The 18,898-nt window shown below is 34.9% G+C and overlaps 1 protein-coding gene across 1 annotated transcript; it reads left to right on the forward strand.

The window, feature by feature from the left end:
* Positions 1-11,528: 11,528 nt before the first annotated feature.
* LOC148599565 (innexin unc-9-like) lies at positions 11,529-18,014 on the forward strand. The gene is made up of 2 exons (XM_088557703.1): positions 11,529-11,670; positions 14,979-18,014. Exons 1-2 carry the CDS (start codon positions 11,666-11,668, stop codon positions 16,210-16,212), a joined length of 1,239 nt encoding a protein of 412 aa, XP_088413829.1. The 5' UTR covers positions 11,529-11,665; the 3' UTR covers positions 16,213-18,014.
* Positions 18,015-18,898: the final 884 nt, after the last annotated feature.

Consider the following 18,898-nt stretch of genomic DNA (forward strand, 5'->3'; position numbering starts at 1 on the left):
CAAAAATTTATTATGAAAAATTAAAACAATAAAATACCAGAACATTTATTACAACATGTTTTATGTTTTGTTTGTGACATTTTGTAGAGGAAATGTTTTTGGACCTTCGGCATAAGCATTTGAAGGAAATACACAAAAATCTTTACTTTGTCTTCCTTAGAAAATCATGAAAAAAAAAAAAGATTTTTTTTTAATTTTCAAAAAAAATTGTCCTAAGCACATAACACATTTCATTTCTATCTATTGATATTTCAAAATTTAAGTCAGTAGGATCCAGAATCCACGTAGTGCAATTTGGTATTCTAATTTATCATAGGACAAAGAATTCAGAGTAAATTGGAATTCCAATTTGTCCTATGAGAAATTAGAACTCCAGTTTGTCTTAGGAGAATTCCGGATCCTACTATACTCGACGTCACATACAGTACATTTTCTATTTTTTTAAACTGTCATGACTTTCCGCTAGAGTTGTCTCTCTTGTATTTTTAATCAGAAGATAGTTCGCATATATGCATAACGTGATAGTTCCAACGAGTCGTTCATTGGCTGAAATTGTGCGTAACAAATCCTTACGGGAAAATCCTATATTAATATCTGCCATGTTGGTTTCTACGGGATGATTTGTTTACAAACGAAGTTCGTAAGTTCCCGTCGAACTCCAGTGACAATCGTCTGCTTGATCATCTTCTCGGTGTTGTACGATGTTGGCGAAGAATAAATCCGAGGTATCCGAATTAACGCCGAAATGCATTCGGGGTACTTCGGTTTTTTGTACAAACCATTAAAACTTAAACAACATCTTCTAGCAACCCGATCATTGTAAACATGGCCGACTCTTGACAATGTAAATATTGGAACCGAGAATTAAAATCTCACCGGAATTTAACGATTCATTGTTTTGGGAGAAGCCGTTTGGCTAAACAAATGAGCAAGTCATTTATGGCAAGTTAAACGACGGTAGGTGTCAATAAAGTCGTAGAAAATATTTTTATTCAAATTTTAACAGTATCTTATTTATGTGACGCCGAGTATAGATTCCACTTCGCTCTTTAACATATACATTGTATATCGTAGTTAGTCTGGATAAAAACATTCGACTTCAAATAACATAGTTGCTACTTTCTTGGTTAAATGGTGATTGTTTTATTTCCTTGATGTAATCTGTCTATTTCAGTTAATTTTTCAACATTTCGCCAACATGCACCTGGTCCATGCTCCCAATTTTTAGTGGAGTCCCAGTTGCTCATTTGCTTTTGTTACTGTGTATGTATAATTTTAGTTACTTTATGTTCTTTGTTGTGTATGTCTGTTTTCCGTGTCTGGTCCTTGTCCCTGGACTACATTCTTTTGATTACCGCTATAACCTTGGTTTCTCTGATTACTCTTCTGCATTATTTATCTCATTTTCATCATGGCACCTTGTTGAATTGAATGATATCGCCCAAGTGTAAATTGTTTTTGATGGAATAACCTGTATATTCTTGTTGGAGAGATGCAATGTTGTTACAGACGACTATATTATACCCACTTGCAATGATGTTTTTGTATATGTTTTATATGTTTCTCACTTCGGTGATTTCGTACATAAATATATAATTTTTTTTCTTTTTTTGTTTTCTGCTTTTCCCTCCAGGCCATTTACCTGAACTTTGATCAAAGTTGAAGCACAATATTTAAACATTTTCCCCTGATTTCATGCACTTGTTTTCCGGAAAACCGATTAGAAAAATATGTATATAACAGATTATGAACTGAAAAGCGCCTTAGATCCATCAAATCGATCGGCATCACATTGATGATAAAAATAATTTGTAATGAAGCAAACTTTATAAACAGCTAGACCGTTTGATACTGTCGATCACCTTACAACTACATTTGCTGCAATGATCAACAAATACATTTTGGGCCAGAGAGTGCGATATAAAACAGGACCTCTATCACTGAATTAACGAAACCTTTTAGTTTCTTTGGATAGCCTTAGTTTTCTGTTGTCATGATATTGCCATGTCTTTGCGTTTTGATGTCTCTGAATTGTCCCTTTTCCTTTGATGGTTTGGTCTGTTTGTCAATATTTTGTGAGGATACGTTACATGAACTGTTGACATTGTCTGTATGGTTCGATTGACTTTTTTAAATTATCTGATCAGTCTATTTTCATTACCATTTTTTTTTTATCCATCGATATTCAAATTAACAGTTATGATTGAGGCAGTTAACATGAGAATTATACACAAATGATTGTGTTCTTCGGAATTCATTTCAACAAACAATTACCTTAACTCTTAATAAGAATAGCACGTTGTGAATATAAAGGTCTCGCGAACACGATTGTAAGGTTGGTCAGAACACAGGAAAACATTGATTTGATCCGATGTGAGCATTTTATTTAATCATGTGTGAATTCAACTTTTTTCTACTTTGAAAGGTATTTCATTAAGCATTGTGTTAGTTTTACCATGAGTTTACTCATAAAAGAATAATCAAGGGAACCAAGGTTATAGCGGTAATCAAAAGAATGTAATCCAGGGACAAAGACCAGACATGGAAAACAGACATACACAACAAAGAACATAAAGTAACTAAAATCATACATACAAAGTAACAAAAGTAAATGAACAACTCGGACTCCACTAAAAACTGGGAGCATTGACCAGGTGCACCGGTTGGGTAAGCGTCCTCTGCTTTTCTAGAAACATCCGCCGAGTTGCTCATAAAAAGTCAAGTCCTGGGTAGACAAACGAGGAAAGGAAAACTATGACCCGTTGAATAATTCAGTTTTCATGGTGCTGATGGATACACCATAACGATCCACGAGTTCATGATAACGACCATAAAACTTCTGTAGTGATGACTTCAATATTGTAGCAACATAACCCTGTTCCAGAAGCCTATTTGTTAGAGTTACAAAAAGTCTGCGTAGTTTCGGCAAGCTCTGGCATAACGTATGAGTTGTGATATCAACACTCCATACGCAGGAGCCGAAGGGATGTTGCCACTGATGAAAGGAAAGTTGACAATTCTGAATGAAAAGTCATCACGTTTGTCGTAAAGTTTGGTCAATAGTTTTCCTTTACCATCGATTTCTAAGTGTAGGTCAAGATATGGGGCTGACTTCACAGTGTCTGTAGTATCCTTTATCTCAAGTTCTTTTGGGTAGATGCGATGTATCAAATCCCCGAAATTAGGATAGTTTAAAGATAATACGTCATCTATATAGCGGAAACTGAGATTGAAGGATCTAGCCAAACGATATTCTTTCTTTCTGATCAGATCAGCTATAAAGTCAGCCTCATAAGCGTGAAGGAATAGGTCAGCAAGTAAAGGAGCACAATGTGTTTCCATTGGAATGCCGACCGTTTGCTGAAAAACACGTCCACCACAGTGGACAAATATGTTGTCAATTAAAAATTCCAGCATTTTGTAAACATATTCCTCTGTATATTTGGAAGATGATTTGGAATTATTTCCTACAAAGTATGAGGAATCTCTGCCAAGAACTATGTATTTGTATCTAGGTGTACCATCTTTTTGGGAAAAACAACGACGTATAATGTTTTTAAGTCGGGATTTTAACTGAGTATGGGGAATAGAAGTATACAGTGTTGAAAAAATCATAGGTTTTAATGCTATTATATTCAGATAATAGTCTTGAACTGATTGTCTCCAAAAGATCTTTCGAATTTTTCAGGACCACATTGAAATAATACCACTACGGGAGTAACAGGTTTTGTGGTAGGACTGTAGTCCTTCTTTAAGAGTTGTGAATATAGAAGTTAAAAGTTTTGAAAGAGGTTTGGTGGTACATTTTGCAGATCCAGTTATGAAACGTTGTTTGTATGGATTCTTGTGAAGTTTAGGAATCCAGTACATAGACGGTAAATCACAATCGTCGTCCTTGGCAGAGAGACCAAACGAGAATAGCACAAATTTATGGTTTACTACAATCTCTTCTTTGGAGAGAGTGGTAGCAGTGTAGGTCTTATCACTGCTATTATTTTCTACGTCTACCTCTGATAATAAACTTTGGATATAAAACGTTTTGCAGACAAAAACAATGTTGTTTTGGGCTTTGTCTGCTGGTACGACACATATTTGTCATGTATAGTAGACAATGTTTTTGCTACATCGGGGTCTTTGAAAACTGATGTAGCCTTGGCACTCATTTACCTACTTAAAACTTTCATTCGTTTCAAAATTAAAGACATCACGGCTTTTAACCAATCTGACAGAGAATCAATGTCTTCTTGTTCTCGTTTTATCCATTTTCTTGCATAGTCCTCGACGGCATCCATAAGAACTTTAAAGTTATAATTGCAATTTATGGAGCGTGTTTAACGGTACTTGGGACCTTTAGAAAGGATATTACGCAGAGATTCGTTTTCGATAATGGTTAAATCTCCCGTAACGACCGTAACGGTTCCCCACTATTTTACACCTATTGACTGATATTGTATATGAAATAAAAAAAATATTTTCGAAAACATCATTTCCAATGTTGCGAAAAAAGAGACTATTACTCAATTAATTATATGTACCGAAAATAAATTGACAAGCGCGGTAGGATTTTTTCTTAAAAGGCTGTCAAACACCAGTCACACCTATCAAATGGATATTATGGAATTATATGTTGCATGTGAGTTTGGAAATAAAGCCTCCATGCTGCTTAAAGGCCGGAAACGCCCCACTTATAATTGCATGTAAAAATGGAAACGTAGATTTATTTCTGTTAACTGTGGAAAAAATGTCAAAATTGGACATCAATCATGCAAATGACAAAGGCATCACTCCCCTGCATGCTGCATGTGACGGTGGAAAAGAAAGCATAATATCCGAGCTAATTAGATGCAATATCAAATGGTGAAAATACACCATTTCTAGTTGCTTGTACAAAGGGAAACATTGGTGTCTGTAAATTATTGCTTAGGTAACCATTTGAATTAAAAATAAATCATACCAATAGTAAGGGAATAACTCCACTTATTTCTGCAATTGATTCCGACCTGACAGGTATTGTGTTTGAAATTACTCAATATGGAACAAATATGAAAAACGTTGCTTGCCACGATGGCAGTACTCCACTTATAATAGCGTGTAAAAGGAAAACTATGCTATTTGCGAACGATTACTTTTATGTTCGGTTGACATTAACATTGCAAATGATGAGGGTGTTACTGCACTCCTTGCTGTGTGTGAATCGGGGAAAAACTAAACTGTCTCCTTGCGGCTTAAAAACGGTGCAAAACCTGGTGAAAAAGACAAAGATGGCAATAAAGCATTGATATTGGCGTGTATAAGTGGTGTCAATATCATGTATTATCATCTTTATCAAGTATTTTGAAGGTCATAAAACTATGCTTGAGCCAAATAATTATGGTGGAAGCTGTTGTTATGCACTAAAAAGTGTTGCATATTCTTATTATTAACATTTTGATTCTGTCCTGCCAGACTGTGTCCCGACAATGTTTGGTTTTACACGGTATATGCGTTCATATTTACATTGCATTCGTAAGAAGTGTCATGGAGAAACATTCTGTTAGTGTATATGCATTAATGACATCTGCCCTGGTATCGATTGCACAGACTCGTGTTTCCCGCATGCAATGTCCCATGGCACAGTCAAATCAAAAGAACTCGACGAACATTCTTTCTACATAAAAGTAACGAATTGTATTAAAAAAGGAGCTAATGTAAATTTGACAGCCAAGAACTATTAAAACTTCAAATCGCAAAGACCAAGTAATGAACTCACAAGCAAGACGATTCTGTATGGTTTTACGCCATTGTTTCTCTCTGCCTTAGAGGGAGATGAAAGTGTAGTATCTTTGCTGATACGAGAAGGCGCTAGCGTGAACAAACCTTTATATGACGCCTGTCGCGAGGATATGAACTATATAATTCAAAAATTATTAAATAACGGTGCAAATATAAATGCAACTACAAGATTCGGTCTAACAGGTCTGATAGCAGCGTGCGAAGGTGCTCATTATCATACCGTGGAATTTCTAATTGAAGAAGGCGCCTCTGTAAACAAGCAAGGGACTGATGATAATACCCCCTCCACATCGCTTGTAATGTAGGGGGTTTGCGTTGCGTGGAAAAACTTATTATCAATGGAGCAGCTGTTGATATTTCAGATGGTAAAAACAAGACATCGTTACAGATGGCAAAGGAATGGGGACATAAATACATTGTCAAATATTTAGAAAAGCACATGACAAACTCTTGAGTTTATGTCATTGACTGGTTCCTGAAAAGTATATAAGTGTCAGATGCACTGTGAGCTTTTATATTAAGGCGACAGATTTAATGCATGTACAACAATAACATAATGGCGGAGATACAAATGTAATGACAAGATTCGGTCTAACAAGTCTGATAACATCGTGTGAAGGAGCTCATTACAATAACGTGGAATTCCTGATCGGGAAAAGCGACTCCGTAAATAACAAAGTAAGTAACAAAAGATAATACACTACTTCACGTGGCTTGTAACGTCGGTTGCGTTTCGTGTGTTGAGAGACTCTTTTTCAACGAAGCACAAATTCGTATTCTGAACGGGGAAAACAAACAGCCACTTGATATTGTAGGTCGTACATACATACATACTTCGGAAACATATAATGTTGTATCACCGGTCTTTTTTTCATATTAACTTGCATCCGATAAAAAATCGGCATTTGGTATACTCCATCACCAACATTGCGTGACAACCTTCCATAAAAGACTCCTGAAAATATTTTTTATTTTTGGATTCATTTTAAAAATAAACAAATAAACAAATAAATGCGGCGTCCTATACCTCTCAACAGAACATGTTATGGTTTGTATTAAGGGAAGCTCTGGACTAAATATGATTTTCCTGTATATTTATTGGAGCGTTTGTCATGACAATATGTGAATTCATTACATAATAATAAATATTTTCCTATTCAAATCATTAGAAAACAAAGCATGCAAGTATTTGCACGCAAACTTTCATTCGTATCTGGAAAAATTCGGAGACGTTCCGAATACGCTATTAAATTTATTGCACTGCTGTCGTCTGCTAAAAAAAAATGGCGGAACGGGATATTAACTGGTTGTTATAAAAATGGCTATGACCTCTTTATATGGGTCAACATATTTCCTGTTTTGGTGACAGTTATTGTGATTTCATTTTTCTTTCAAATAATACAAACAAAAAATGCATTCATTCAATTTTACTACAATTTATCAAACATTCATAAATTCACATTGCACTAGTTCATATATTTATTATGCTTCATATTTGAACTAGTGCAATAAAACACATACAATGTTGTCAAATGCATTATATCCAACTAATTAGTCAAATGTTAACTGAAATATTTATTACTATATGTTAATAAATATGTATTTTCATATTGGCCCTGTTATAGGTTTGAGGTCTGTCATATTGGTCAAGGCGGTCGTATTGGTCCCAAGGCATCGCCGAGGGCCAATACGGCTGTCGAGGCCAATATGATTGACCAGTACAACAGTACACTGTGACTAGATTTACAGATTCGCAAGTCATAAGTATCATTGGCGAAAAATCTGGAACAGAAGTTAAAGCCTGAGAGGAAGGACCGCTCCAGTAATTTCTAATGTTTTTCTATATAATCAACCAAAAGAAATTTCGAGTATAAGGTGGGACTCCAATTGAATCTGTCTGAGTGCTGATCATGCCTACAAAGCATGCCTACTATGGAAAGCAGCTAGAGCTAACAAACTAATGAGTTGACACGTAGTAAATCTGAAAGCAGTCATTAAGTCTAAGGAGGCAACCAGTAAATGTTTCAAAAAGGTAAAAAAAAAAAGCTCAAGGGGATGGTCTCCAAGCTTTTGGATTGATTATACAGGTTCTTGTCGATTTCTAATGTCAATGAGGTATGTTATACATATACATATACATGTATGTAGTTTCTGTTAATGACATGTATCGTATAACGGGTTATGTACCATTTTATTTATCGAGTTGCTAAGTTCAACAGATAAAACTTCAAAACAAATGTGTCTTAAATATGCCAATGTAAGGGGTGCACATTTTCAATGTGTTTATAAACAATGAACAAATTTTGAATTTAGTGGACCGTTGCAAGGAACCCCTAAACATGTTGAGCGGATGGAGTTGATAAGGTAGTATACCTTCTTTCACTGTTAGTGACGCAAGTAAAAACAGAATATGAAATCCAAAAAATTTCATCCCTTGTAACTGTCGCCTAGCTTTTGCTTTTGTTTGAGGGTATATCGACTAAATGTAGTTACAGACAACAAACTGAACACGTCATTACATATCGCTCGTACAATATGTGTTACTTCATTAAAAAATGACATCTCAGAAGCAACTCGGAGGGGTTCCTAGAAAAAGCAACTGGACGTGGCCTATTCTCCAAGTGTTTAGTGTAGTCGGGGTTACTCATTCAATTACGCTTCTTTGTACATGTTATTTAGATTATTTCATATTCTTTGTTGTGTCTGTCAATTTTTCTTGTCCAGTCGTTGAATTGTTTTTATTACTGTTCTTATTTTCCCCTTAGAACAGATAAATACTCGAATATACTTGTACTGAGTGTTTTGAAGTGCTTTTTTAATCACGTTGTTAAAGCTTCACTTTGGAAAATTGTATATGAAACCGGTGGATACAGTGCTCCCCACTTTCACTTGTTGCTCCGAAAGACAAGCAAATTGTCGGTAGAATTAACCAAAAGATCACACCTTCATACAGCATTTATTGATAAGATTTAAGCTCATGTGATACATGTACCGTCGTTTTTTATATGATTTGCAGGACTTTCTTGTTTCGAGTTGTTGATTATTCTTAATTCGATGTTATGAGAGTTTTGTCTTGTCATCTTTGTGTAATTTTAACCCCTTAAAGAAATGTCTAGGTCTAGCGCTATGCTAGAAATTTCTTTCAGGGGTTCAAAGTAGCACTGATCTAATTCACGGGATCCTAAATATTTGGTTTTACATTAACTTTTATTGAGGACCTCTAGCTTTTTTTCTAGTTGACCTCCCTTTTAGTATGAAAAAAGTGCAGAACCTTTCACTCATTAAAGCAAATTTGAACCCCCCATACGTATTAGCTAACGCTTCGCTTCTCTCCATTGGTACAGCATCCGTATGTGAATTATTGTGTGTCCTAAATATACCACCGTACTATCAAACAGAAGCCCTTACCCTCAACATTATTCATGCAATGGAATTGTAGTCGATCTACCTCTACATACATGTACCTTTTAACTGTGAAGCTATCCTGCAATACTGTTATAAAAAGTAACTTTACTATTGTCAGTTTCGACTCGTGCTTCTGTTCTAAAATCCCTGATTTTCTTTTCAAATTTAAATTTAACGTGATCACATTGGTCGAAATTTGAGTTGATGATATATAGATTTCTGGAGATAAAAGCAGACTCCGTTCATAAAAATGCGTGACATTGACAAATTTTAACCAGTACAATCTGTGCAAATGTAAATTGAATAAATGGTACTAAATCAAAGATGAATTCAGCAAACTTTCAACCAGTTCTACAAAAGATGATTCTGGGGACGGCTCTTCTTGCAGTTTTAGTATAGCTGGCTCTTATAACACGCTCTTGAACTGTTCATTCTCGCAGAGCTGTCTCTCGTAGAATGCAGTTTTAATTATGACTTTGCTACAGTTGTCTGATGGCGTCTTTCCTGAATCTAGAACCGTTCTATGACACTGTAAATACAGTTCTAGAGCCGGTTCTTCTAAAAGATTCGTTGCGTGTGTCAGAACAGATCCCTTCTGTAGGTCGTGGGTAAATCCTTTTCTTGAAACACCAATTAAAAAGACGTAGATAATGAGTTCGTTTATAACTCTTAAGTTACATGTAGTCACATCATATACATGTAGGTCCGACAATAAAAACAAGTTCACCACCTACAATTGTGAAGAGCAAATTACGATATAGGGCGATACATTTATGAATTTTGTTGATAGCATCCGATAAACTCTTGAATTGATAGTGTTTGCTTGAAGCAACGATGTGCCGCTTATAGTTTGTTTGGTTTTTTTTTTTTTTTTTATCTTGACGGTGTTTAGATATAAAAAGAAAAACTGGTACCGGTGTTGTAGTGACAAAAAAAGTTGAAGTAATTGTAATTAATATGGTAACTTCATTACTGATAATATTTAAAGCAATAGCTCTTATATATTGAATTTAGAAACTTCAATTTTTGATAGATTATTAAGTAGCACCCCAGCTAAGGATCATGCAAAATGTGATTCATGGGTAAAAAACCTACATATTTTTATTTTTGATATTTTGTTTGAATTGCCATAGTAAACAGAAATTAACATGCAGTTTTCATATAACCCGTGTTCTTAGGAGATAAAAATTATATAGAATGCACTGTAGATTTCAAAATTAAGGGAGATAACTCTGTAAATGACACTCAAATACAATAGAATCTATTGGATTTTCAATGTAGATTATCTTCTAAAAACAGGCAGATTTGAATAAATAATTACACATTTCTTAGTATAGACCCATTAAACAACTTAATTACAAAAAATAAAAATGCATGTATGTAGCCTTTTTTGGGGTGTATCACATTTTTCAGATTTTGCATGATTCTTACAAAGACAGCTACTTAACGGTTAAAAAATATCTTAAAGTTCCTACGTTATTTGTGGTGCAATACTAACTATACATATAGGTATGGAAGTGTTTTGCTAAATTTAAGGGGGCTTTATAAATAAGCTACTTTTTACCCAATAACACGCCCCGTGCAGGTCCGGGTGTTAAAATAATAGGCCTGCAGCAGCGCTAAGCTTGTCGTATAAGGCGACTAAATAGTGCCCAGAAACCTAGCCGGGGGCTAGGCGCTCTGCCCACAGAGCAACTGGGATGTGTGCCCCAGGTGGTGGAATGGGGTACCCCTGGCGTGTTACATGCTGGGGTTGTCAGGCTATAATACGGAAAACCTGACCGCAAACAATAGTGGTGCACCGTGTTGGGAAATATGCCACGTTCCTCGCACGTTAAAGAACCCTGCTGTGGTATTCGATAGGAGTAGGAACCTTTGCGCTCCGCCACAGGAGGCTAAATTTCCCGACCTTACCCATCCCCCCTTTTTCCAGTGACAATCAAAATTTGTCGACCCTATTATCTTTGTGACCCATCCTTGTTTTTTCATTTCATATTCATTTTATCATCCATTTCATGTTCATTGTCTTAATATAGCTGAAATATTGCTGCTCGGACGTTAAACCCCAACAAACAAACAAACCCAATAACACATCTAGATTTGTGTCGCGATTTGACATTTGTTGTTTAAAATACTCAAAATTATCTATTAATTACCAATAATAACAGTCACCTTAATCCACACCTGAGGGGATCTGTGATTACGAGGTCTTGAACACATAGACATATTCATCTCATTCTGTGAGATAACTAATCAAAGAGTTTTTGAAAAGGTCACTTTATCTGGGGGCTAAATTGATTTTCTGTTCAAAATACCAAATTTTTATCTTTTGCTTACCTGTATGTATATGAGTGGGACAACACGTACGTCACAGAGCGTTCACCTGTACGGTCATAAAAGTAAAGATGGAGGATTGAAATATTTTGGGGATAGTTTCGTAGAGATTTGATTCATTTTAAAAGTTTCGTCAGGAGGAATTAAATAAATCATGGGGTGAGTGAATTATAATTAAGTATAAGTCTGAGTTTACAACTTTTTCGAGCGATTTAAACTTCGTCTGAAATCTTTTAAACTATTTTATTATGTGAAATTTATTTTTCAAAAGTGACAAATTGTACCTACCCGTGGGAGGATGTCAGATTTTTTAATGATGCATCAAGTTTTTTTTAATAAGCTGTCCGATGTTTAGCTTTATCTCTCTCTTTTTTTTTTTTTTTTTTGTTCACACACCTATTGCACTAAATCACATCTTTAAAACCTTGTCTTTCAATGAAATTTAAACTCTTTATATGTTATCTGAACCGGGTTACAAAGACGTCCAAGTAAATGTTCTAATTTATACTTTTGAGTGAGACATGAAATTGATATGCAATAAGTTAAAATTAATATAAGGGTTGTTGAACTAACGTACATACTACATCGGTATAGTTCACGGTATTATATATGAAAATTCCCTTACACGTAAATGACTTTTTTTCTGGGAGACAAAGTCGATTTAATTTGTATTATCACATCGGATTACATTTTTTGAAATGTCATACTGTTATTCAAATTTACATACCAGTAGTATAAAGGAGTGGGAAATGACATATGAGACTCCACATGTACAACATGCATACCTTCTCAACATGTACACAAATACATGTACCGAACACAAGATATACATGAACATGTATTTATAGTTATATGTAATACAGTGGCAGGTCCAGAGTTTCAGGAGGTTGGAACCCCTTTTTTATGTTTGAAAAAAAAATTCGTGTAAAATGTGGGAAAAAAATAACAAAATAATGGACTTGAAACCCCCTGTTCAAAATATCTTGATTTGCTCCTGACAAATAGGCCTACCACTGATCTCTATATTTAAAATTGTTAGTTTCAGGGGAACATTTTAAACTCAGTACATGTTCTTCTAGTTGACCTTTAACTCTTACATTGTTACGATGAGGCAGACAGGGATTACTGACTGATGGTGACGGCTCATTTAACATTTCCACAACATTTATAATTATTATTGCTGTGTAGCGTGATTATATTTTGTTCGTACTAGTGACATTATGTCATTACAGTGGTGTGTATTGACCTGTGGCAAAATGTTATAAATATCAAGCTGACACAAAATTGTCAATGATTTCGTATTTGACAGCTGTTCGCACAATGTTACATTTAAAATACTAGTCCAAAAAAACGTCAGGCCATAATAACCTTTTTTTTTTTTGGTTACAGTACTACAAATTCACGTTTCAAGATGTTTATACTAGTAATTATAAACGTACAATTATTTAATGTAAACATTAAAATTTTGATTGTTATTGTTAAGAGTAGTTTTTGCTGTTCAATCGGAAAATCCGCAAAGTAATTTTCTATACTAAATCCTTTAAACTGTTATCAGTTTTTTTTTAATTCTCCTACTGGTTGTTACAATTTTTGCCAAATGTTTAACTTTCACTGTATTCCTTGCAGCCCTCTATTTAATATAACATATTTATTTGTTGGAAGGAGAGCAAAGGGATTGGACAAAAGTTTTCTCAACATAATCAAGGAGTTATATACTTTAACAACCCTTGGCACAATTAAAGTTCCCTCCCTTGACAATAAAATTATTACGTACAAATATGCAATAACAACAAAATGTTCATTAATGATATATCAAAAAACATGTATCATAACGGAAGGTGGCAAAAAAGGGATACAAGAAAAAAAATGAAAAAAACCTCTCTAAAAATCCTCTAACACAACATAGAGTGTGAATGACATATATCACGTTAAGGTTATACATTTAAAGATCCTGCCGTGCAGACTGTGTGTACTCATAAGACTGTTTACTTTCAAGACAAAGAGTATAGTCATCTGCCCTTGCCATGCATTTATATCACACGCAATCAGTTACTCCTCATCGGACCATTCTCACTCTAAGATATTTGCAAATCCATGTTCAATGGTGGATTCCGAGAAATTGGTACTCCTTTTTGTAGGAAACTTTCTAGCAAAATTTGAGCAAAAAGAATATTCCAATCTTGACTCCTTTTCTTTGACATTTATATGGTTTTGGTACATGTATATGTGGGTACAAGTCTAAACGTGCAGAAAAGGATATATGTGACCCAAAGGTCACGCCAACATAATTTAAGAAGATATGATAAGACCGTACGCGTGTAAATATGTACCTATTTTACTTATGTAAATAAGCGTGTTGTTAGATCATGTTATAGATTTTCTGTGTACAGCTGTAGGAGGTTCTAATCTAATAAAATATACTATAATATAAATCTTTTTTTACGTTAGAATTCGGTTGAAGATTTAAACTGCATTAAAATATTTTAGGTATGCAAAAGTGTCAATGTAATATTATGCTGATAAAGGATTGCACGAGCGGAACTGAACAGTGAAAATACTGATGGTACAAATAATGGGGGATCCTCTGACATGACAACAAGGGGAACGCCCTAATAACAACACACGAAAATGTACAACACAAAATCAAAAAAAAAAAGACACACAGTAAAACGAACAGCTCTAACCCCACGAAAATCAGTTCAACTCAACAGCTTCGTAGGGGTCATTTACTCAATATGCTGCTCGTTAAAAGGTCATGGCCGGTGATATCTATGACCGTTATAGACCGCTGGTTATATTCGAACATTGTTCAGTCAAGTTACCATGGCGACCGTGGAACATTGGAAACGTCGACTTTTAAACTAGTAACAGCATACATATATCTTTATCCCATTAGAGGTCACGACATCACCCGCACTTTCTAGAGCAATGAAGTATCTAACAATAATTTTGATTAAAAAACACTACCCTTAGCCTTCACGAAATTATTAGAAAAAAATTCAAACAAGCCTAAAGAAGCCCATTTGACTTGCACTGTTCGGCGTCTGTAATAAATTGTACACACACACGAAGTTTAGAGCACAGATAGTCAATGTAATCGTTTGTTGAGCTGTTCTACATATGTATACGTAAGCCTAAATAACAACATTTTTTTAAATCCGATGTTGTAGGACGTCACGTACTCAAAAGTAAATTCTTTCAAGACGGTCACGAAATGTGCAAAAGTTAATTTGCCCATAGCTGCATACATCTATAAGGATTTCCTTAGGTTATTCATTAGTGATATTGTTAAGAACAACATTTGATTGGCAAATGATATCAACTTTAAAGAAACCCACAGATTTATATACTAAAAAAGATGGTTATTCGACCTGATCTTGATCCAGTTGTGGTACTAGTTACAAATACTATATGTATCACTGTAAATTTGAAGTCTTTTTCTTAGTTCCTCTTTCTTCTCGTTTCAGGATCGAAAGTTTCCAGAAGCAGGGTGTAAAGATATTGAAAGTCGGCATAACCGACGACAGCAGCGTTCACTTACTGAACCGACTCTACTGTGTTGTATTTCTCATCATTCTAGCAATTCTTGTCAGTACCAAGCAGTATGTTGGCAATCCAATTCAGTGCTGGTGTCCTGCCATGTTTACTGGTACACATGTCAAATACACTAACGATTACTGCTGGGTATCAAATACGTATTATGTAGACTTTGAAAGTACCCTTCCGCTAGAAAAAGAAACACGTATTCATAAAGAGATTGAGTATTACCAATGGGTGCCACTCATTCTTGTCTTCCAAGCTTTATTATTTTATCTACCTCGCATGGTATGGAAACGATTCGGTGCCTATGCGTACATTAACATCAAGAAAATGCTAAACATGGCCGCCGACGCTACTTACAAAACGGCGACGGACAGAGACAAGTCCTTAGACGATATCGTCGAATACCTTCACAAGTACATAAAAATCAGGAACTCGGTTTCGGCCCCACATCACAAAATGGAAGTTATGAAAGAGAAACTGGCAAGGTTTGGACTCCACTACGGAAATTACCTAGTGTTTCTATTTATGGTAACGTCATTCCTGTATATCATGACCGCCGCTATGCAGATAGTTTTAGTTGATCTGTTTCTTGGTAACGACTTCAAAAATCTCGGATTTCAATTCATTTCTATGATTTTCAGAGGACAGAAATTTGAAGATTTGGAACGTTTCCCGCGTGTAACCTTTTGTGACCTTGACGTGCGTCAAATGACCAATGTTCAAACATGGACTGTGCAGTGTTCGTTGCCAATTAATCTTTTCAATGAAAAGTTATTCTTTTGCAATTGGCTAATGCTGGTTGTCATGGTGATTATCAACTGTGTAAACTTTATATACAACCTCGTTTCCATTTTCTTGCCATTCCGCCAAAACAACTACGTCAAAAAATTCATGGAAATGGACGGAGTTGAAAGAAGCAGTTTTGATCATCGTCGATCTCCACGGTACGAAGAAGTTCGGAAAGACTTCGTTCGGGAATATCTCCGCCATGACGGAGTATTCCTTATATGGTTTCTTAGCAACAAAACAAACCAAGTCATTGCAGGTGAAATTGTAAACAAACTCTGGAACAAATACACCAAAGAGGGATTGGTTGAAGCCAAGCTACACGTCGACGACGAAGACTACGTCAAACCAATCGCTGCTCCTAATCTTTAAAAGTTAGAACTCGTGTTATCTGTCTTCAGTGTTGTAAATTGTGTTACTTCCTACTACAGCACTGAGTCAAATATACGCAAAGTCCAAGTTTTAGCTGCATCGTCTCATCAATTCTAATATAATAAGAAATATTAACACGTTTATACTTCTTTTAGAACTTGTGTCAATACGTTTACTTGTTTATGTGAGTGAGTTTGCATGAGGTGACAGGTATGAGAATAATTCTATGCCTGTACAATATGTGTACAAAGTCCTGTATGGTGAGATGGACATTTTCACATCAAGCATTCATTATTTTTTAAAGTAAACTAATTCTGCAGTCATTGCATTCTCTTCCACAGAGTTGTCGGTCCAGGAGCGGCTAAACAGAGTTTGAAAGAGGGTCAAGAGTGGTTCCAGGTTATAATTGGCTCATTTTTTTACAAAGAGTATGCTCGAAATGAACAAAATTTTCTAGCAAAAGGGGGAGGGTTCCGACCTCATGAAACCACCTCCTGAACCCGTCACTGCGTTCGTTCTATGCTTAAGGGGAGAAAGGATCAATAATTCTTGGTATAGGACGCAGCCATTTTATGCATGCAAGTTATCCATTTTTTTCTACTGTAGATTAACTTTTTGAAGTATTTTGTTCATTTTTAGATAATCTTGAAGAGGACGATTTTTATCATACATTTTTGTTCTCTTATCCGACTTGATTCTGTGATCTTTACTATGTTTTATTTTTGCATATTTTAGCCCTAGATAATATTTTTTATATACGGTGCTAGGTCTGTATTTGTTAATATACAGTGTTTGTCTTCGATTGCGATCTTCCATTTAAATTCACACTTTACATTTGTGTCAAATATTATTGAAAGACCTCAGTTTTCTTTCCAGTTTTACCGAATTGAGCCCTTATTCGACACAGTCTGTTTACAAAAAGAACATATTATATTAATGTATGTCAGGCATATAATTGTTATAGGCTCCGAGAGTGCATACGTGTTGTACTTATATTAAGTTATAGGCATTAATGATTATACATGCTTGTGTTGGGCATATGCTTAAGTTATAGAAACTGTAAGAACATAATTCATGTGTTTGACATATGTTTTACTTGTAGTCAATTAAAGAGCATATGTGTAAGGTCTATGATCAAGTTACACATGTAGACACTGAAAGAATATTTATATCGGAGGATATTCGTAAGTATAGGCACTGAAAGAGTACATGTATTTACATTAAATATCGGGCATATGCATAAATTACCGACACTGAAAGAGCACTTGTGTCGGGACTTAACCTTTATTTATACACATTGAAAGGGCATTTATGTAGGAGCATATGCTCAAGTTATACACTGAAAGAGCATTTATGTCGGGGCATATATTTAAAATAGACACTGAAATGAGTATGACCGTTTTTATTAATACTACGATTATTTTTGGGCATTTGATATAGGCATGGAACATTTATTTTACATGTAACTGAAAACTAACAATCTGCTGACTTCCCAGAAAGTGTGCAGTTTATATTTTCTGTTTGAGAATAATAAAGAAAGGCAAGAAAAAAGGAATTGTATGAATAGATTTTGTTAAATTGTCCTAAATGAATTGAAATGTAAAATTATTTCAAAAACAACTTTAACTTTTAAGTTTGCCAGTAAATATTGTAACAGCGCCTGTCATGTACCTGCATGGCTAGTGATTTTAAGGGTAAAACATTGGTCTATGATTTTCTTTCATTTTTAAGTACATGTATCTACTTTGATATGAATTTACATGCATTGTATCAATAAAGGCATATTGCCTATATATATTATGTGTGTGCGTGTGTATATGTTTTTCCTCGCCTGTGTCTGTCCTAACTTCATTTATAACACTATAACTATTTAAGTCGTGACCACCGTTCAACGACTTCTTAATAAAACTGGCTAAGTCTAACAATAATAGTACTCGTACACCTTTCTTTGATTTACATATTACACTAGAAAATGGAAACATTTCAACTAAAGTTTATGACAAAAGAGATGAGTTTGATTTTCCTGTTGTTAATTTCCCATTCCTAGATGGTGAAATTCCTGAAGCACTCTCTCATGGTATTTTAAAACTTTGATTCAAAAATATAACAGCACTTGCAGATTCTCAATTAAAATAGTATTGTTCATTCAGATTGTTCACGGAAATATAGTCTAAAGCATATTCTCTTTAACAAAATCCGATCTGAATATCGACTGCCCTTAATAAATCTATCGGTAAAAGATACGATTTTCAAATATTGTCTATTCTTTGGACCTTGTTTTCACAAATAGAGATATTGAACCTATTATTACATCTCTGCGTTAAAAGGCATTTTTAGTATTGCACTACATCGAATCTTGCCTATGTATTACTCGTCGTTACTACTCCAAATCCAACCCACTGGAATTGTCGTGACCGGTCATTTCTTAAGCTTGTAGCTTTGATGGTTTGTCGCTCTTCAATATGTTCTGAGCTAGCTTTTAGTATCTGAAAGCTTTTTATAAGCGGAAATCTCATTTGTTTATGTTGAAGTATGGAAGTTGGAATGAAATTTATGGTGTGTTGTTGTTGTTTTGTTTTGTTCTGTTTTTTTTTTTGTTTTTGTTTTTGTTTTTGTTTTTTTTTTCATTTTATATTTGACCTTGCATTAAATGGGGATGATTAAGCCCATTTAAAACTAATTTAAC

The sequence above is a fragment of the Perna viridis genome, chromosome 13 (assembly GCF_037379345.1).
Source record: "Perna viridis isolate PV_CMFRI_1.1 ecotype Kerala chromosome 13, ASM3737934v1, whole genome shotgun sequence".
NCBI lineage: Eukaryota > Metazoa > Mollusca > Bivalvia > Mytilida > Mytilidae > Perna > Perna viridis.